This window comes from Monodelphis domestica, chromosome 4 (genome assembly GCF_027887165.1).
Source record: "Monodelphis domestica isolate mMonDom1 chromosome 4, mMonDom1.pri, whole genome shotgun sequence".
Lineage (NCBI taxonomy): Eukaryota > Metazoa > Chordata > Mammalia > Didelphimorphia > Didelphidae > Monodelphis > Monodelphis domestica.
This window is the reverse complement of record NC_077230.1, coordinates 306,377,940-306,394,954: the sequence shown is the minus strand read 5'-3', so window position 1 is coordinate 306,394,954 and position 17,015 is coordinate 306,377,940. Positions and strand designations below refer to the sequence as shown.

General features: G+C 35.8%; 1 protein-coding gene across 5 annotated transcripts in view; it reads left to right on the top strand.

Annotated features, from left to right (window-relative positions):
• STARD13 (StAR related lipid transfer domain containing 13) overlaps nt 1-17,015 on the top strand; it is a 799,642-nt gene that overhangs the window by 272,165 nt on the left and 510,462 nt on the right. For all 5 annotated transcript variants that reach the window (XM_007495305.3, XM_056825164.1, XM_056825162.1 and 2 more), the window contains one exon: nt 4,724-4,867. In XM_007495305.3, coding sequence (XP_007495367.1) covers nt 4,724-4,867 — 144 coding nt within the window. The remainder of the gene's footprint in view (nt 1-4,723; nt 4,868-17,015) is intronic.

Here is a 17,015-nt window from a genome sequence, read left to right as displayed (position 1 = left end):
GATTTGATCCAATAGTCCAAAACACTACACTCCTCATTCCAAGTTACACCTTTTATTGTTTTTAATTGATTCACTAGAAGTGTCTAGTTGTTCATACCCAATTTAAACATTTAATTGATCTTACCTAATAAAGTTATCAGGTCTTAGAGAATCTTATTAGTTACCTTAATTGAGGTTGAAGGTGTGAAACACCTTTCTTTCAAAAATAGCAAGCCCATGTTCATTCCAGTGATTGTGTGCTTCACTCAGCACCAGAGGACACTCTGGCCAACACAGCTCTCTGTGCCTCTCAGGAAGCTGACTACATCTTTCTGCTTGCTTACCCTTTTTGTGTTTGAGAATGCTGATTTTGCTTTCCGAAGTGTTTAAGTACGTGTAGATTTATTCATTAAGATTTTGGCTCAGCACTCATCTGTTGGAAAACTCCATCCCTTTCTCTTGCTTCATTTCAATAGAACTTAATTGCACATATATGGTTCTTTAATCATGGTAAAAGAAAAAGGAATGCAGCTCAGTACGTGGTATAGTTAAGAGAACCTTAGGTTTAGAGTCGGAGAAATCTGGTTTCAAATTTCAACTCTACCACTTACTACGTGACTCTGGGCAGCAAATTTCCCCTCTCTGAGCCTTAGTTTCCTCTTCTAAATATGAGGAGATTGGATTGGAATACCTCTAAAGTGACTTCCAGCTCTAACTGTGTGACTTTGTCATCTTATTAATGACTATGATATGGGTAGCTCTTCCAATATCACACAGCCCCAAATCCTTTGTCTCTAGGTAAGCCAAACCCAAGACCCAAGTTCAGTCTAGGAGTTTAGATTCAGACCTCCTATTTTTTTCTATGGGCAAACTAAAAAACATAGTTCAAAGAAGCCATTTCAGGTTATTTCCTCAATAAAAGCATCCCACTCCTACACTCTTACTCCTCACTACAGAAAGAAAGACACTTGTGTGGTCCAAAGCTGGATCTTACCCTGAGACATTTCCCTGTTGCTTTTCTTCATTTGCTGCTCTAAAATTGGCAGTCACTCAAATTCTATCATAACCCCTTCTCCTCTCCCCCTAACTATCTAAATTTTGCCCACTAATTGACTGGGCTACATAGTGTGGGTTTTAAAAATATTGTGTCTGGGATCCCCTGGCATGCCCCAGAGGTCCCTCCTCCCTGCGTCCTGGCATGGGATTGGTCTATGAGTGGACCGATCCCACACTAGGGAGGGACCATGCCCCCTCCTTCCAGGCATGGGATTGGTCTGTATAAGGACTAATTCCCGGGGTGGGGGTAGTCAATTTCAGGTGGAACTTTGGTTTTTTTCTTTGAATAAAAATGTTTGTGAGATCAAAGAGATAGTTTTCTTTCAGTATTACAATAGTTAAATGAAAATTTCCCTAGTTGGGTTTACATCCTGCATCACTTTACCCCAACTGCCATTTGCCATCAATTCAAATTCCCTTTACTCTTTGGCTCTTTCCATCATTTTTCATAATTGCCAAAAAGCTTGATGCAACTTTTTGGTTGACCTGAGGCAAGGGACAGCAAGCTAGGTCTCTTTTTCTATTTCTTCTCCCCTCCCCTGTTCTTGTTATAGGGAAGAATTAGAACAAAGTGAGGAGGTATATTCTATCAATAATAATTCACAAATATGTGGCACTTAATGGTGTATAAAACCTTTATTACATTATCTCATTTGATCCTCAAAATAACTTATAAGGAAAGTAATAGAATTCCTTAGTATGAGAGCAATCATCCAAACTCACAGCATGGGTCCACAAAATTAAGTTATCCCAAGTTTATAGTATTCTTTGTGTCCACATTCATTAAAACTATTGTTCATAAACACCCACTGATGTGTTTACCTTTAATAGTAAGCCAGAGGACAAAATTAGTTCAAAGAAGAAGTATTTATTTTTTATTTTTAAATATTTTTCCCTGCATACATGATTCATTTTCTTTCCCTCCCTCTTCCCTCCCCCTCCCAGAGCTGACAAACAAGTATATTGGGTTGTACAAATGTTGTCACTTGATACCTATTTCCATATTATTTATTTTTGCTATAGAGCAATCTTTTAAAGCCCAAACCCCAAATCACATACCCATCTATACATGTGATGAATAATGTCCTATGTTTTGCTTTTGCATTTCTACTCCCATAGTTCTTTCTCTCAATGTGGTTAGCATTCTTTCCCATAAATCCTTCAGGATTTGTTGCATTGTTGTTGCTTGTTGCATTGCTACTAGAAGCAAAGTCCTTTACATTGGATAGTTCCACAAAGTAGAAATATTTAATGAGATGATTGAAATGTATCGATGCATACAATAAACCTTATACATTTTTACATTAAAAAATAAAACCTTTCAATACCTGATATGTCCTTTGGCTGGAATCACTTTCTTACATGATTTAATGTTGACACACCTACTCTTTAATTCATGATGAAACTATATCTCATGGCATTTTAAACATTTCTTTGATGAATAGTCCATTTTCCCAAGACTAACTTTGATGAATTTAGCTTATAGATTTTTAATGTGGTTCAAATCAGATGAGTTCTAGAGCAATGAGATTTTGTTCATCTCCATCCCTTGGATAAATTTATCTACCTTTCATGACTTGTGATGTTGTATCATATTTCCCACTGAGTTCTCCAGACATTGTCACTCCCGTGCTTTTGTTCATGTGTTTGCCTCACTTGAAATTGTTTCCCTTTTCCCAGTCCTTTCCTTTTTGCTCATTCATATAATAATCATTCTTAAAAGCACAAATGGAGTCCTACTTCCTCCATGAAACACTCACTATTTTAGTGCACCTTGAGTGTCTTTGAACCTATCTCTTAATGACATAATAATTTTCTCACAATTTAGTACTTGATTATGATCTTAATGTTTCACTAAATTTATCTCCCCTAGAGAGATTGTAAGTGTCTTGGTAGATAATGGGATCTAATGGATATGGTTGTGGATTTATAATCAGGAAAATATGGATTCAAAATCCATCCCTGGGACTTCTTACTTTTTGTGTGACCATAGGAAAAGCACTTCATTTCTCTGAAAAAGCCTCAGTTTTCTCATCTGTAAAAATGGAGATAATGATAGCCCTGGTAGTAAACTCCCAGAACTTTCATGAGGTTCAAATGAAAGAATGTGTGTAAAGTACTTTGAAAATCTTAGTGTGTAAAAGTATTATTATTATTATAGTTACAGTAGTGGTGGAGGTGACATAACCAGATGTTCAAAGCCAATCTATAGAAGACTTTCCTTATTGGTAGAGTTCAGTCACTCAATAGGGTAAGTCTGCTTGAGGAGCAGAGTTGAATGAGAAGAGATCTTGATATTTTTGGCTTCCAACTTCAAGGGAGAAGACATATGTGGTTCTAAATTCTCCTCAGAGAGAGAATCCTGAAAGAAGAGGGACTTTGGAAAAAGTGGGGGTGCACCTTGACCATGCCCCTTTCTCCATAGTATTTATCACCTTTGAAGGTTCTCTTCCTACAGACAATCTGGAAAATACTGAAGGCAGACATTTTATCTTTGAGTCCTATACAGTGCATTAATTATTGCCAGATGCATAATAAGCAGTCAGTAAATAGTGTAAAATTAATTAACCCCTCTCCCTCCCAACCCATCACATGCTCATTTTTCACTGGTAATATTTAATTTCTAAAAAACTACCCCTAAACATATGTACAGTGTGTACCATTTGTTACCCAGAATTAAAAAAACTATGTAAAATACAACCTGAAATAAATGTGAAGAGATGCTTTCAAAAAAATACCTAACATACACTCACTTCCTTAGAGAGTTGGAAGAGAACATCCTTGCTTTTCTCACTTTATCTTTCTTTTATTCATTTTATTTGATGTGGTGATTTATATTAAAATATTTAAGGTCATTTTCTGGGCTACCAGAATTGGTATAGCTGAAGCCTATTTGTGTGTACACACATCTGACAACTGAATGCATACTTGCCCACTTTGCAAATGCAAATTAAAGTTGTGCATGCAGAAGTCATGGGCACTTTGAAATGTCAACTATTCATTATGTAAAATGATATATTTAGCTTTCTCAGATGTCATGATTTTGAAGTTGCAAGACACAACCAAAACCATTCACGGAAATAACTCTCACATGAAGCTTTGGAATGCTCTGGAGTGCATAACATATGTTTAGTGAAGAGAATTCAGCTGACTAGAACTTATACATATTTTTAAAGAAGAGACGATAATATAAATAGTGTCATAAGATGTGGGACCTGATCTTGTATTTCTTGCTTTGGCAGAATTTTTGCTGACTTTCATAAGGGTTACATGCTCATAAAGTAAGAAGGCATACGGTGAAGCCAAATTGTATGCTCTATTAGGATGAGAAGATGGCTTTCAGCAAATATAGCCAGAGAAGAGGGATAATTTTGAAACCAAGTCTCATACAATATTCATCTTAGCAATTGCTTTTTGTGGAAAATCAATATTGTTATGATAATAATGCATCTACAGGTCTTCCAGTGCTACGAATAAATCATAGTTCTGTATTTTGACCCAAAATAATCAAGCAATTTCTTAGCTTAAAACAAACAAACAAAAAAGTGTTGCATAGTGCAATGAGGATCTTTGGGTTTTGATTCAGTCGTGTTCTCTTTCTCCTCCAGAAATGCATTTGAAGCAAACTTCACAGTAGAGCTAATAATTTCTGATTTCATGTATTCCCTCTGGTTTTCCTTGCTTCTAGATACAACCCAAGGGCTCAGCGTGGTCAGACTCTATGGCCTGTGTCATGAAGAAGTTAGAGCAACTAAATTTAGATATTGAAGAAGCTCTCAGTGCTGGCTCTTCCCCATCTCATACTCCATCCTTCAAGAGGCGAAAAGATCAGGTAAGATTCCTTTGATTTTATTACATATGATCTGTTCAATTCAACAAAGATAAGTTGAATATATACTATGCATAAGGCATTACTTCAAAGGGTGTTGGAAATACAACTATGAAAACAATATATGTCCTCAAGAAGCATATATTCAAATAGCTATTATATAATAAATGTAGATCACCCCCAAAGAGTCAACTTTGATTGATCTCAGATATTTTGAACTTCTTGGGTGAAAAAAGAAGTCGGGAAATGCATACTTATATTTCATAGGAGATGAAGTGAGTGAGAAAACTTCTTAGAATTTCTCAGAAAGACCAAGTGATAAGGAAAGTAATGTCTTTCTTTGGGAAACATAACAATTTAGGTAAAATATTTTAAGTACTTTGAAGAAGTAGGATCCAGAAAGGTTTTGTTCAAAGTTGAATGAATTAACCTTAAAAATATTTGCATCATGTTTTTAAATCTCACCATCCAACTTTTTTTTCATTGAAATGCGCACATTTTATTTTATTTTTATTTTAAACCCTTACCTTCCATCTTGGAATCAATACTGTGTATTGGTTCCAAGGCAGAAGAGTGGTAAGGGCTAAGCAATGGGGTTAAGTGACTTGTCCAGGGTCACACAGCTGGGAAGTGTCTGAGGCCAGATTTGACCCTAGGACCTCCTTTTTCTAGGCCTGACTCTCAGTACTCTGAGCTACCCAACTGCCCCCAGTGTATTTTATTTTACAAAGAAGGTATTAAGGCAAGTGAAACTCCAGGTCTTAAAACCAGAACAATTTTTTAACTTCATTCATCAAACCTATGGACAAACCCAGCAGTATGTAATTATGTCTAGAGTTGTAAAAAGTCAACAGGGCATAAAAAGGCTTTGTAAATAGCAATCCAAAAGGTCACTAGATGAAGATTTTATAACAAAAGCAAACATTTGTTAAGTACCTACTGTGTGCAGAATGTCATACCAAATATGGAGAGAGTCTAGATGCAATCAAAGGTTAGATCAGAGATAGTCCCTGTCCTCTTGAGATAGCTTCAGTCAGCCTAAGAGAGGTATAACAAACCCAGAGAGCTTGTTCAAGTATAGTTTCAAAAGTGAAACTAGAAAGGAGGAGATGGATTTGAGAGATCTCATGGAGATTCAATAAATAGCAAGAGGAGTCAACATTCCTTCCAACTTCAACCATTTTCTCTGACTGGCCCTCATGTCTAGAATGCTCTCCATTCTCTTCTCTACCTTCTAGCTTCTCTGACTTTCTCCAAGTTTCCGCTAAAATCCCACCTTCTGCAAGAAGCTTTTCCTGAGGGGTCAGCTGGGTAGCTCAGTGGATTGAGAGCCAGGCCTAGACATGGGAGGTCCTAGGTTCAAATCTGGACTCAGACACTTCCCAGCTGTGTGACCCTGGGCAAGTCACTTGACCCCCATTGCCTAGCCCTTACCACTCTTTTGCCTTGGAACCAACATATAGTATTGATTCTAAGTTGGAAAGTAAGGGTTTAAAAAGAAAAAAGAAGAGGATTTTCCTGATCCTCCTTAATCTTCCTGTCTTCCCTTTGTTGGTGATCTTCAATTTATCCTGCATAAACCTTTTATATACATATTATGTTTTCTACTCCATTAGACTGTGAACTCCTTGAGAGCAAGGATTATCTCCTCCCCACCCAATTTTCTTGTATCTTCAGAGCTTAACAGGGTATCTGGCATATAGTAGGTGTGTTACAAATGCTTGTTCATTTGAATTTGCTGAGCACTTACTACATACAAAGCATGGTGCAATAATCTCAAAATTACAAAAATGGAAGATGACAACATGGACAAAAATAGCGAACTAAAAAGTTAGGAGAGCTATACAGAGAAAAGTAATGGGCAATGACATTTAGCGTGGATCTTTGGATTTGGATATTTAGTTCCTATAGAGCAATGGAAAATATGTATATAAAGCTCAAAAAGGAAATCAACCTTGGAAACACATATTTGGGAATCATCTGTTTGGAAATGGTCATTGAAGTTCTTGGATTGAAGGAAATTACCAAGGGAGAATATATAGAGAAAAGAGAGATAAAAGACAAGAATAAAATAAGATGAGTAATCTGTTTGTAGAGATAGTGTAGAGGAAAGTATGATGGACTTGGAGTCAAGAAAGCTGGGTTCATATCCTGACTCTGTGTGACTGAGGAAGTAAATTAGTCTAAGCCTCATTCCCACCCTCTGTACTTGCATTTCCTGCCACACAGGTAGGACAAAGCTTTATAAACTTTAAAATACTATTTAAATGTTCATCATAATCATAATTTGACATAATTTCATATGGCAGAAAGGTACTCAGTGATAGAATTTGAGAGTTGGAAAGCACCTCAGCAGCCCACAATGACATATATGACAAGTGTAATATAGCTTCTGCTTGAAGAGCTCTACATATGAGAAGCCCATCAACTCTTGAGAAAATCTATCATACTCTTGGGCGCTGCTCATTGTTAGGAAATGTTTCTTATAGAAGTGGCACAGTGGATAGAGTGCCAGGCCTTGAATTAGGAAGACCTGAGTTCAAGTCCAGCCTCACACACTTACTAGGGCCATAGAGAATAAGTTAAGCTTTCTTCCATCTGACATTCTCCTAAAATCCTTGAACACAAATAAATAAATACTTGTACACTGCTCCCATTTGACCCCCGAGTCTCTCCTTCTCCATTTAAACATTTACAGTTCCTTCAGTCACTCTTTATATGGCCCAGACACAAAGTCCTCAAGGATACTGGCATCCTTTTTGCTGTTTTTTGAACACTCTCTATATAATCAATGTCCTTCTTAAACTATGAATGAAAATGCTACTACACATAAGGCCTAAGGAAGACAGAGTATATTGGAACTATTGGAAACAATATATTGGAAATATGTTATTTCTCTATTCCTAGAAGTTACATTTATTTTAATGCAGCTCAAGAATGCATCAGTTTTTCTGGCTGCCAAATCACACTGCTGACTAATAAGTTTACATTCCATTAAGACCCCCAGATATTTTTCAGAATAACCATTGTCTAATCATGCCTTTCTCATTTATCTTGTGAGGTTGATTCTCTTTTAATTACTCAAGTGTAAGACTTCATTTATCTCTACTGAATTCCATCTTAATAGATTCAGTCTACGGCTCTATCCTTTTAATATCTTTTTGAATCCTGACTCTAGTTGTTCAATATTTTAACTAACTCAGCTTTTCTCTCTTTTTCCTCCCAATGTAACTTAAAAAACTTTAGTTTCACTTGCCAATCTTAGCTCATTCTGAACTTTAGTATTCCTGATACTATTTTATATAACCATATTATAATCTTAATATTTACCCTTTTCTATCTTCTAGCTTCTTTTTTTAAAAAAAAATCTAAGTTGATTGGGAAGTATTTACATGTCTTCAGAAAAAAAAAACTCCCATTTTTCCTCCCCTTTGGAATTATTTCCCTTTATGTCTTTAGAATTTCATTCTTAAGCATTTCTCAAGGCTGGTGTCCCTATATAGAACTTGTGGCAAGCAGACAAACTAGTAGGCTATTGTAATAGCATAGACATGAGGAGATGAAGGCCTATACCAGGGAAGTGGGAATAGCAGAGGAGAAAAGGGGGCATAGATAGGAGAGGGAGTGAGGGTAAAGTCTACAAGTTTTATATGGAGATTCCAAGAATGTGAAGAGTTAACAATGACACCTAAATTCTGAGCATGGGAGAGTGGGAGGATGATGGTGACCTCAACAGTGATAAGAAAGTTAAGAATTTGGGACTATATTTTGTACTTATTAGGTTTAAGGTCTAGAGGACATCCAGTTCGAGATGTCTAATAGGCGATTGAAAATGTGAGAATGGAGATCATCAGAGAAGTTAGAAATAGATCAGTTATGAATCCACTGGAGTTGATATGATCACTAAATGAAATCGTTACAGCGGTTCTCACACTCTCAATTTGTAGCAATGAGAATCCATAATGCATATCAGGTATTTACATTCCTAATCATAACTATAGCAAAATTACAGTTTTGAAGTAGCCACCAAAATAATTTTTTGGTTTGGGGTCACTGAAACATGAGGGACTGTATTGCGGGGTCACGGCATTAGAAAGGTCGAGAACCATAGGTTTAGAAGGAGAAAAGAAGAAGGCCCAAGACAGAACCTTTTGGGACCCTTATTTCCCAGGTGTGATCTGGATAAAGACTAAGCAAATGAGAACTGAGAAAGAATAGATAAGTAGGAGGAGAACCAGGAGAGGAGAGTGTCCTAAAAACCAAGAGACAAGAGAATATGAAGGAGAAGAAGGCGATCTATATTGTCAAAGCCTGCAGAGAGGTCAAGAAGAATGAGGACGGATAGGAGGCCATTAGATTTGGCAGTTATATGAAAAGTAACTTTGGAGAGAGGAATTTTAATTGAATGATAAGGTTTAGAGCCAGGCTTGGAAGAACAAGAAGTGGGAGGACAGGTAAAGCCAAGTAAAATTCACTTTCCCAATGGAACTCCAGACAAGAGACTCAGAAATGCCGATAAAAGTTATTTTAAATATGTTGCCACTCCCTGACTCTTGCAGGAAAGCATCAGACTACTGGTTGGTCATCAGTTAAGTGATTAAAACATGGACAGTCTGAGTTCTTATGCTATGAGCCAAATGATGTCATCTAATAGTAAACAAAGCATTTAGACTAAAAAATGTATATTTTTTAAAAGAAACTTCTAAAATGGACAATGCTTTAATATCTCAGTGTAATGAGATTAGTTGATGTGGCCAAAATCATTGTGCATTAGTTTAGGGGATAGCCAGAAGCAGTATTAGCCGAAGCATAAAGCAGCAATTTTACTAACACCATAGGATTATTGCATTTATAATGACACTGAAAGCTATTGGAAATGGATACATCCAATAAAAGCATGAATAAGTAAACATCTTGGAACAATTTAGCTGCATGTAATTAGGTTCGAGATCTATGCTCTCTGATTAACAAGACAAGGGAAAGCATATTATCAGGCCAAGTTTAAAAATAGAAAAAAACTATAAAATGTCCATTTCACATTACTGAAAAAGAATAATTAAATATCAATTCTACCTCTTCTTCATATGCACCTGACTCTAAACTATATAATAAGTAGCCCTGCCACATAAAAAGCAACAAAACAGGACTGTTTTCAGGCTGCAATGTGGGGAGATATGGGGTATGCAATCAGGAAATACATTTCAGCATTCATCAGAACTAAGGAGAATGCCTATGGAGCTTGCCAATATTATGAGAACAATTCATTCGAAACCCAGTTCCTGAACATCAGTTAATAGTGTCTGAATGCAGAACTTAGGGTTTTGAAGCAGGGGAATGAACTCCTTTTTAGACACCTGCTAGCAGAGATCTCAGTGCTCCAGCATATCCACTGTGAGTCCCAGCTACCAAGAAAGGGGCTGCCCCTGGCCCATCCCTTATGGCCATGGCCTTAACTGCAAGGAAGAAGAAAGATTTCATGGCTAACTCAGGCAGCCTTACTTTATATACTTTATTCATCCAGAGAGAAAAATTCAGGAAAAATCATATTGATGGCTTTAGCAAAACAGAATACTAGATAAGAATAAAGTGTTAATAAGAATGATGATGTTTTGATATTAATATATAAATTTGCCCTGTTCTAGGGAGTCAGAGATCTTGTTCTAGATTCTGAACCTGAGACTTGTGAACCTGTTTGAAATTTTTTTAGATAACTATATTTCAGAAAATTGATCTTAAGCCTATATTTTTAACATATATTTAACAACATAATTCTAAAGGGGAGAGGTGCATAGATTTCTCTAGATTGCCAAAGGAGTATATGACACAAAAACGATTAAGAATTCCTATTCAGTGCTTCATTATGACATGGAGATGGGGGCAATTAACAATTTGAATTAGACTTTAGATATCTTCTTGAAATAGCTAGATGCTTTGCATCTTAAGTTTGGATAATATTTCTGAATCTCCTCTAGAACTCAATCACACTCTCACCCCCACCTTCTAGTTGTTCATTTGTTCTTAGAACAAAGTTGGCAAAATAATAGTACAGATGTCGCACCTATACTTGGGCAGGAAATTTAAATATGTTTTAAATCCAGATGAAGATTAACATTAAAAAATAAAGAAATATCATTCAAATATCTACTATATCCATCCACCCATCCATCCTCTACTCTACTGTATATACTACTCTAATGCATATAGATGTGTATGTACATAGGTATATATATGTTTATATACATATGTATGTAAATATTTTGGTTCACAACTGTGATTTAATCTGTGTAAGGGCTCCTAGTATGGAAATTCCTTCAACTAATGCAGATTAGCTGCATATCTGTAACTTCAAAGCTCAGATAGTTGTTGGGTCACTGAGAAGCCAAGTGACTTGCCCCATGGTTATACAGCTTGGTGAAATCAACTCTGAAACTCACTTGTCCTCAGTACCCCTGACCCTGGAGTCCTTCCCTCCCTTTAATTGAAAGCAGAGAAAGTTAAAATAAGACTTGAAATACAAATTAGAGCCAGCCTATGAATGACAGACTGGAGAGTTTCTATCTTATCCTAGAAATAATGGGGAGTCACTGAAGATTTTTGGTCAAGGGACTGGCATATTCATAGGATTGTAGATTTACAATCTCAAGGGACTTTTGAGGCCATCAAGTCCATACGTTTCATTTTACAGATGAAGAATATGAATCTCTAGGAAGATGCAGCTAGTAAGTCTCTAAGGGCACCATTTGAACCCAACTATTCCTAACTTCCAAATCCATTACCAATCCAAATAGGTCAAATCTGTCTTTGAGGGAGATTGTTTTAGCAGCTATGTGGAGGATAGATTTGATAGGGGAAAGATTAATGGCAAGAACACTAATTAAGGGATTATTGCAGTAGTCAAGATGATAGTAAAGAGTACTGAATGAGAGTAGCAGCCTAGTTAGCAGAGATAAAGGGACTGATGAAAAAGATGATTTAGAAGAAGACCCCACAAGGCATAAATCACAGAATCTCAAAACTGGAATGGATTGTCAATGTCATCTAATTCAATAGAGACTAAATGAAAATGTCTTCTACAACATACCTGTCAAGCCGTCATCTAACTTTTTCTTCAAAACCTCCAGTAAGGGAAACCACTGCCTCCCAAGGGAGCCCATTCTACTTTTGATTAATTAATTTTGAATTTTTTTCACTAGTATTAAATCAGCATTTTCTTCAGCAACTTCAACGCATTATTTCTGTTTCTAAACTAAGAGTTCAAGTAGAACAAGTCTATCCCTTCCTTCTTCCTTATGACAGTCATTCAAATATTTGAAAATAGCTGTCTGGTTCCTATGTCTTTTTATCTTCAATTCCTTCCACTGATCTTCATATTTTATGACCTCAAGATCCTCTTTCACTATCCTCATTGCCCTCTTCTAAACATTTTCTAGCTAAACCCAATCCTAAATGTAACGTTCCAGATGTGGTCTGACTAGAGTATCATCACCCACATTTTTAACACTAGGCTTCTTTTAATATAATTAAGGATCACATTAGTTTTGGGGAGCTGGCACATCATATTGTCGAATCACCTAGTAGTGAAGTACACTGAAATCTCCTGATCCTTTTCAGACAAGATTCTTTCTAGCAAACAAAAGCATTTTGTACTTTGAAATTAATATTTGAATATAACTATACCTCACATTTATCTCTATTTAATTTTATCTTATTAGAGCCAGTCCAGTGTTCTAGCCCGTCAAAAATCATTTTGGATTCTGATTGTCATTTAGTTGCTTGGTTATCTTTCTCAACTTTGTGCCATCTGCAAATTTGATGAATATGTCATCTATGACTTAATCCAAATTATAGCATTTTGTAAAGCAACCATAGCAAGTAGCTAGATATGGTGAAGATGGTGGAATAAGGAGGGAAGAGGCAAATATGGCTCAGGTTACACATTTTTCTTACTTGGAGCATGATGTTAATCTCAACTGAAATGAGGAAGTTAAGAGGAGAGAAAGATTGAAGGAAGAAGATGATTAACTTTGTTTGGAACATGTCAAGTTTGAGATGCTTGTGGGACATCTAAATGTAAGTGTCTACAAGTAAAATGTAGTGGAATTGTGTGTTGGCTATGGGGGAGGAGGGGAGAGAAAGAATATGAATCATGTAATCATGGAATAATATTCTTAATTAATTAATTAATTAAAATTTTTCAATTTAAAAATAAATGTAAGTATCTACCAGGAAAGTAGAAAGTTCAGACTCTAGTTCAGGAAATAAATTAAAGCTAAAAACAGAGATTTCAGACTCATTGGCAAAGAAGTAATCATTTAACCTATGGAAGCAGATGAAATCATTAATAAAGAGTATAAACAAAGAAGAGGACCCAAGAAAGACCAATACTACCATGCCTAATAAGTGAGAGATGAATGATTAATAAACATGATAACTTTGTCTTTGTTCATACCACCAGCACTTCTATATCCATCTATATGGTTGGAAAGGAGTAGTTGTAAAGGAAGAAACAGGAAAGAACATGATCTTGGGAGCTAATTAGGGAGAGAATGTATTTAGGATGAGAGGATAGTCAAAGGTCAAAAGCCTTAGAAAAAAGCTTAGTACTTTACACAGTGCCTGGCACATAATAGGCACTTAATACATTTTTGATTAATTACCTTCAGAAGGAGAAATGATGTGTACTAAGAAAATCATAATTAGAAGTTAAGAATAATTGTTGATATGATTGATGAAAAATTTTGTTAAATTAATGTCATGAGATACAATACAAATGGAATAAAATGGAATGTAATTAAGATTGACAAGTGTAAAAGAGTAAGAAATGTGAAAAGTTCTTTTTAGAATGATTCAAAAGGGAATAAAACTACAAATAAAATAAGAATAGAGTACATACTGTCTACTATATAAAAAGAAAATTGAATGGAAATGAATGAATATACAAAGAAACATGATAGAGACTGATAAAATAAATGAGGAACTATTATGATACTTTATGTGTTAAAATCCATTAGTTTAAATTTAAATAATTATGACAAATTTATTAATCAAATTTTATTTAAACCTTTTGTTATTTAAAAACTTAGTACTTTCCTGATATTCTGTATTTTATACCTTCCTCTGTGGACCTTTCTCTTATGATAAAAGGAAATGGTTAAGGAAAACTGATGGATATATGACAATATTGAACAGCATATGTAACATTCTATATTTATACCCCTTCTGCTTGTTTCTACATACATTCATTTTTCTAAAAATGTAAATTAGGTCCTTTACATTTTTTCACACATTTATAATCTGTCCCTTACAACTACCTTCAACTCCAATTGAACAACAATTTTTGGAGGGAAAAATAATATCATACAAATTTCCACATTGGCCACACCAGAAAATGTATGTATCTCATTCCATTTTAAGTTCATCTCATCTTTGACTGACTAGGTAGGGTGTTTCATCTTTACTAGTCTGAATTTGTGGTTTATTATTTCAATCATCAAATCTTTCATCGTTTTTCTCTCAATAATGTTTTTGTCATTGTATAACTTATTATCCTAGTTTTATGCAGCTCACTCTGCATAGTTTCATAAAACCCTTCCCAGTTTCATCTGAAATTAGCCATTTCACCATTTCTTAGAACACAACAGTATTCTATTATAATGATATACCACAATTTGGTTATCTCTTCTCCAATAGGTGGACATTTCCTTAGTTTCCAATTTTTGGCTACTTTGCTACACTTTTTCTGCACATGTAGGTACTTTCCTTCTTCCTGTCATCTTTCTGGAGTATTAACCTGATAATGATATGCTGAGATCAACTAGTAACACAATTTAGTAACTTTGAAGCATAGTTCCAAATTAGTTTCTAAAATAGGTAGGCCAATTCACAACTATAATTAGGGCACTAGTGTATCTATTGTCCCATAGCCCCACCAACATTTGTAATTTTTCTCATTTGTCATCTGTGACTGCCTAACGAGTATGAGATAACATTTCAAAATTGCTTTAATTTTCACTTCTCTAATTAATGCTGATGTACTTAATTTTTGCATATGGTTTTTAAATTTTATTTTTATTATTATGCAAAACAACCTTCCATATTGGTCATTGTTGTAAGACCACACTCATAGATAACCAAAACCCCCAAAATAAAACCATAAACATATTGATGTGACAGACAAATCCAACAGTTCTTTTACTGGAGGTGGATAGCCTTCCCTGTTATATAATATATAAATAGTTATTTCAGGGAAATAACTATTTGGTAGTTTGGTATGGCAGTGAATAAATAATTTAGTTAGAATTGTCTTTTTTATTGTATTAGCTCAGCCTACCCATAAGCAATTAATATTTTTCCAGTTGTTTAGACCTGACTTTATTTGTGTGAAAGGTGTTTTATAATTGGATTCATGTAATTCTTGTATTTGTCTTGTCAAGTAGATTCTGTAATAAAGAAATGTAACTGACTGAAACTATTACTGATTGAGATGGAGAAGGTGAATTGATGGGGAATCTGTTTCTTCACAATGGCTACTGTTTTCTGACTGGTTGTGACTAGAGAGAGGACTGCAGGGAACTGAAACTGCTGAGGGAATCTGAGGCTGCTTATTGGTAATGGAGGACAGAGAAATGCTGCTGGGGGAAGCCACTACACCCACAGGGATACTGGTACACAGGGGACACTCTGGGGAATCTGCCTATTGATCCCTAACAATGGCTGATCTATTTCCTAACCTCCTTCCTCCCTTACTCCCTCCTCCCTTCTCCAACTGTCACCCTTCTCCTCCCAATTTTCCCTCCCCCCTGAGTGAATTATAAAATACTCTAAGTTTCCTTCTCAGGTAAGGGGTTTATTGGGATAACAGGATGGGAAACTGAGAAAAGGGGAAAGAGGAAGTCTAGTCTAACTGAGGTAAAATTGAGAAAATAGTCCAGTCACAAACTGTGACTCTGAGACAGAGAGATGGAGAACAATGGTTTTTCAAGATCTTCTTTCTTCTTCTTTAGCTAGGTTTCTCCTTCTTGTCAATATCAACTGTTCAAAGTCAGAGAACTTCAAGTAACCAAATCAGTCCCACAAGAATCAAAAAACCAAGTCAGCTTCACAAAAGTCTCTCAGCCAACTTCAAACTACAAAGAGCAAATGTCAAAGAGCCAGAGACCAAAAAGCCCCTCTGGTCAACTCCAACTGCTCAGAGCCAGAGAGCCAGAGACTAAGTTCAAAAGCTCAGTTTCTCTTCTTAGTATGGCCAGCTAAAAGCCTTTAGGGAAAATGACTTCCAGTCCCAGAAACAGAGACACCAAAACGCCTCCCCCAACTCCAACTGCCAACAACCCTGGTGACATTCCATAGGAATCCTGGGTTTTGCATTTTAGAGCTAGATGCATCTTGGTTCATAAGTCCTGCAAAATCTTCTCTCTCTCATATCTTTATCACAATTCCCAGTTATTTTATATGGTTTAGAGTTATTTTAAATGGAATTTCTCTAACTCATTATGCCAGACTTTTTTTGGTATTATATTGAAATGCTGATGATTTAGGTAGATTTATTGTTAATTCTGCAACTTTACTAAAGTTATTAATTATTTCTACTAGTTTTTAGTTGATCCTCTAGGATTTTCTGCCAGGAGCCATCAAAACCACACTATTTGACAGGGTCACACATGAAAACCGGGGACTGCAAAGCAGACCCCAGGAAGGATGGAAAGATCCTCTGAAACCCCCCTTGTGTTTAATATATTTCTGTCTCAACCACAATTTAAATTTATTATGTGGTCACCAGCAATTTAATTTCTAAATCCCAAAATGATTACTAAAGTAAATGGAATTTATGGTAAAACTTTTGTAAATGTAAATGTAAAATGTAAAAATTTACAATACTTAAAATAGAAGGAAGATATTAAGGAATGAGAGAGAGAGAAAACTCTGGCTTCTTCTGATATCAGCTAGAATTTCTAAGGCCCAGCCAGGGGAAGATAAAAGCAGGGTCACTAAATCAGCCTTTCACTCACCAATGGTGACAGTCTAAATGGAAAGAAGTCTGTGTGTCTGTCATCTGGTCACTCTTCAAGGGTCTGTCTTCCAGTCTCTCTTCTGAGTCAGAGCCTCCTCCAACGTGAAGCTCAAATTGAATATATCTCCTCTTCTGGCCTTT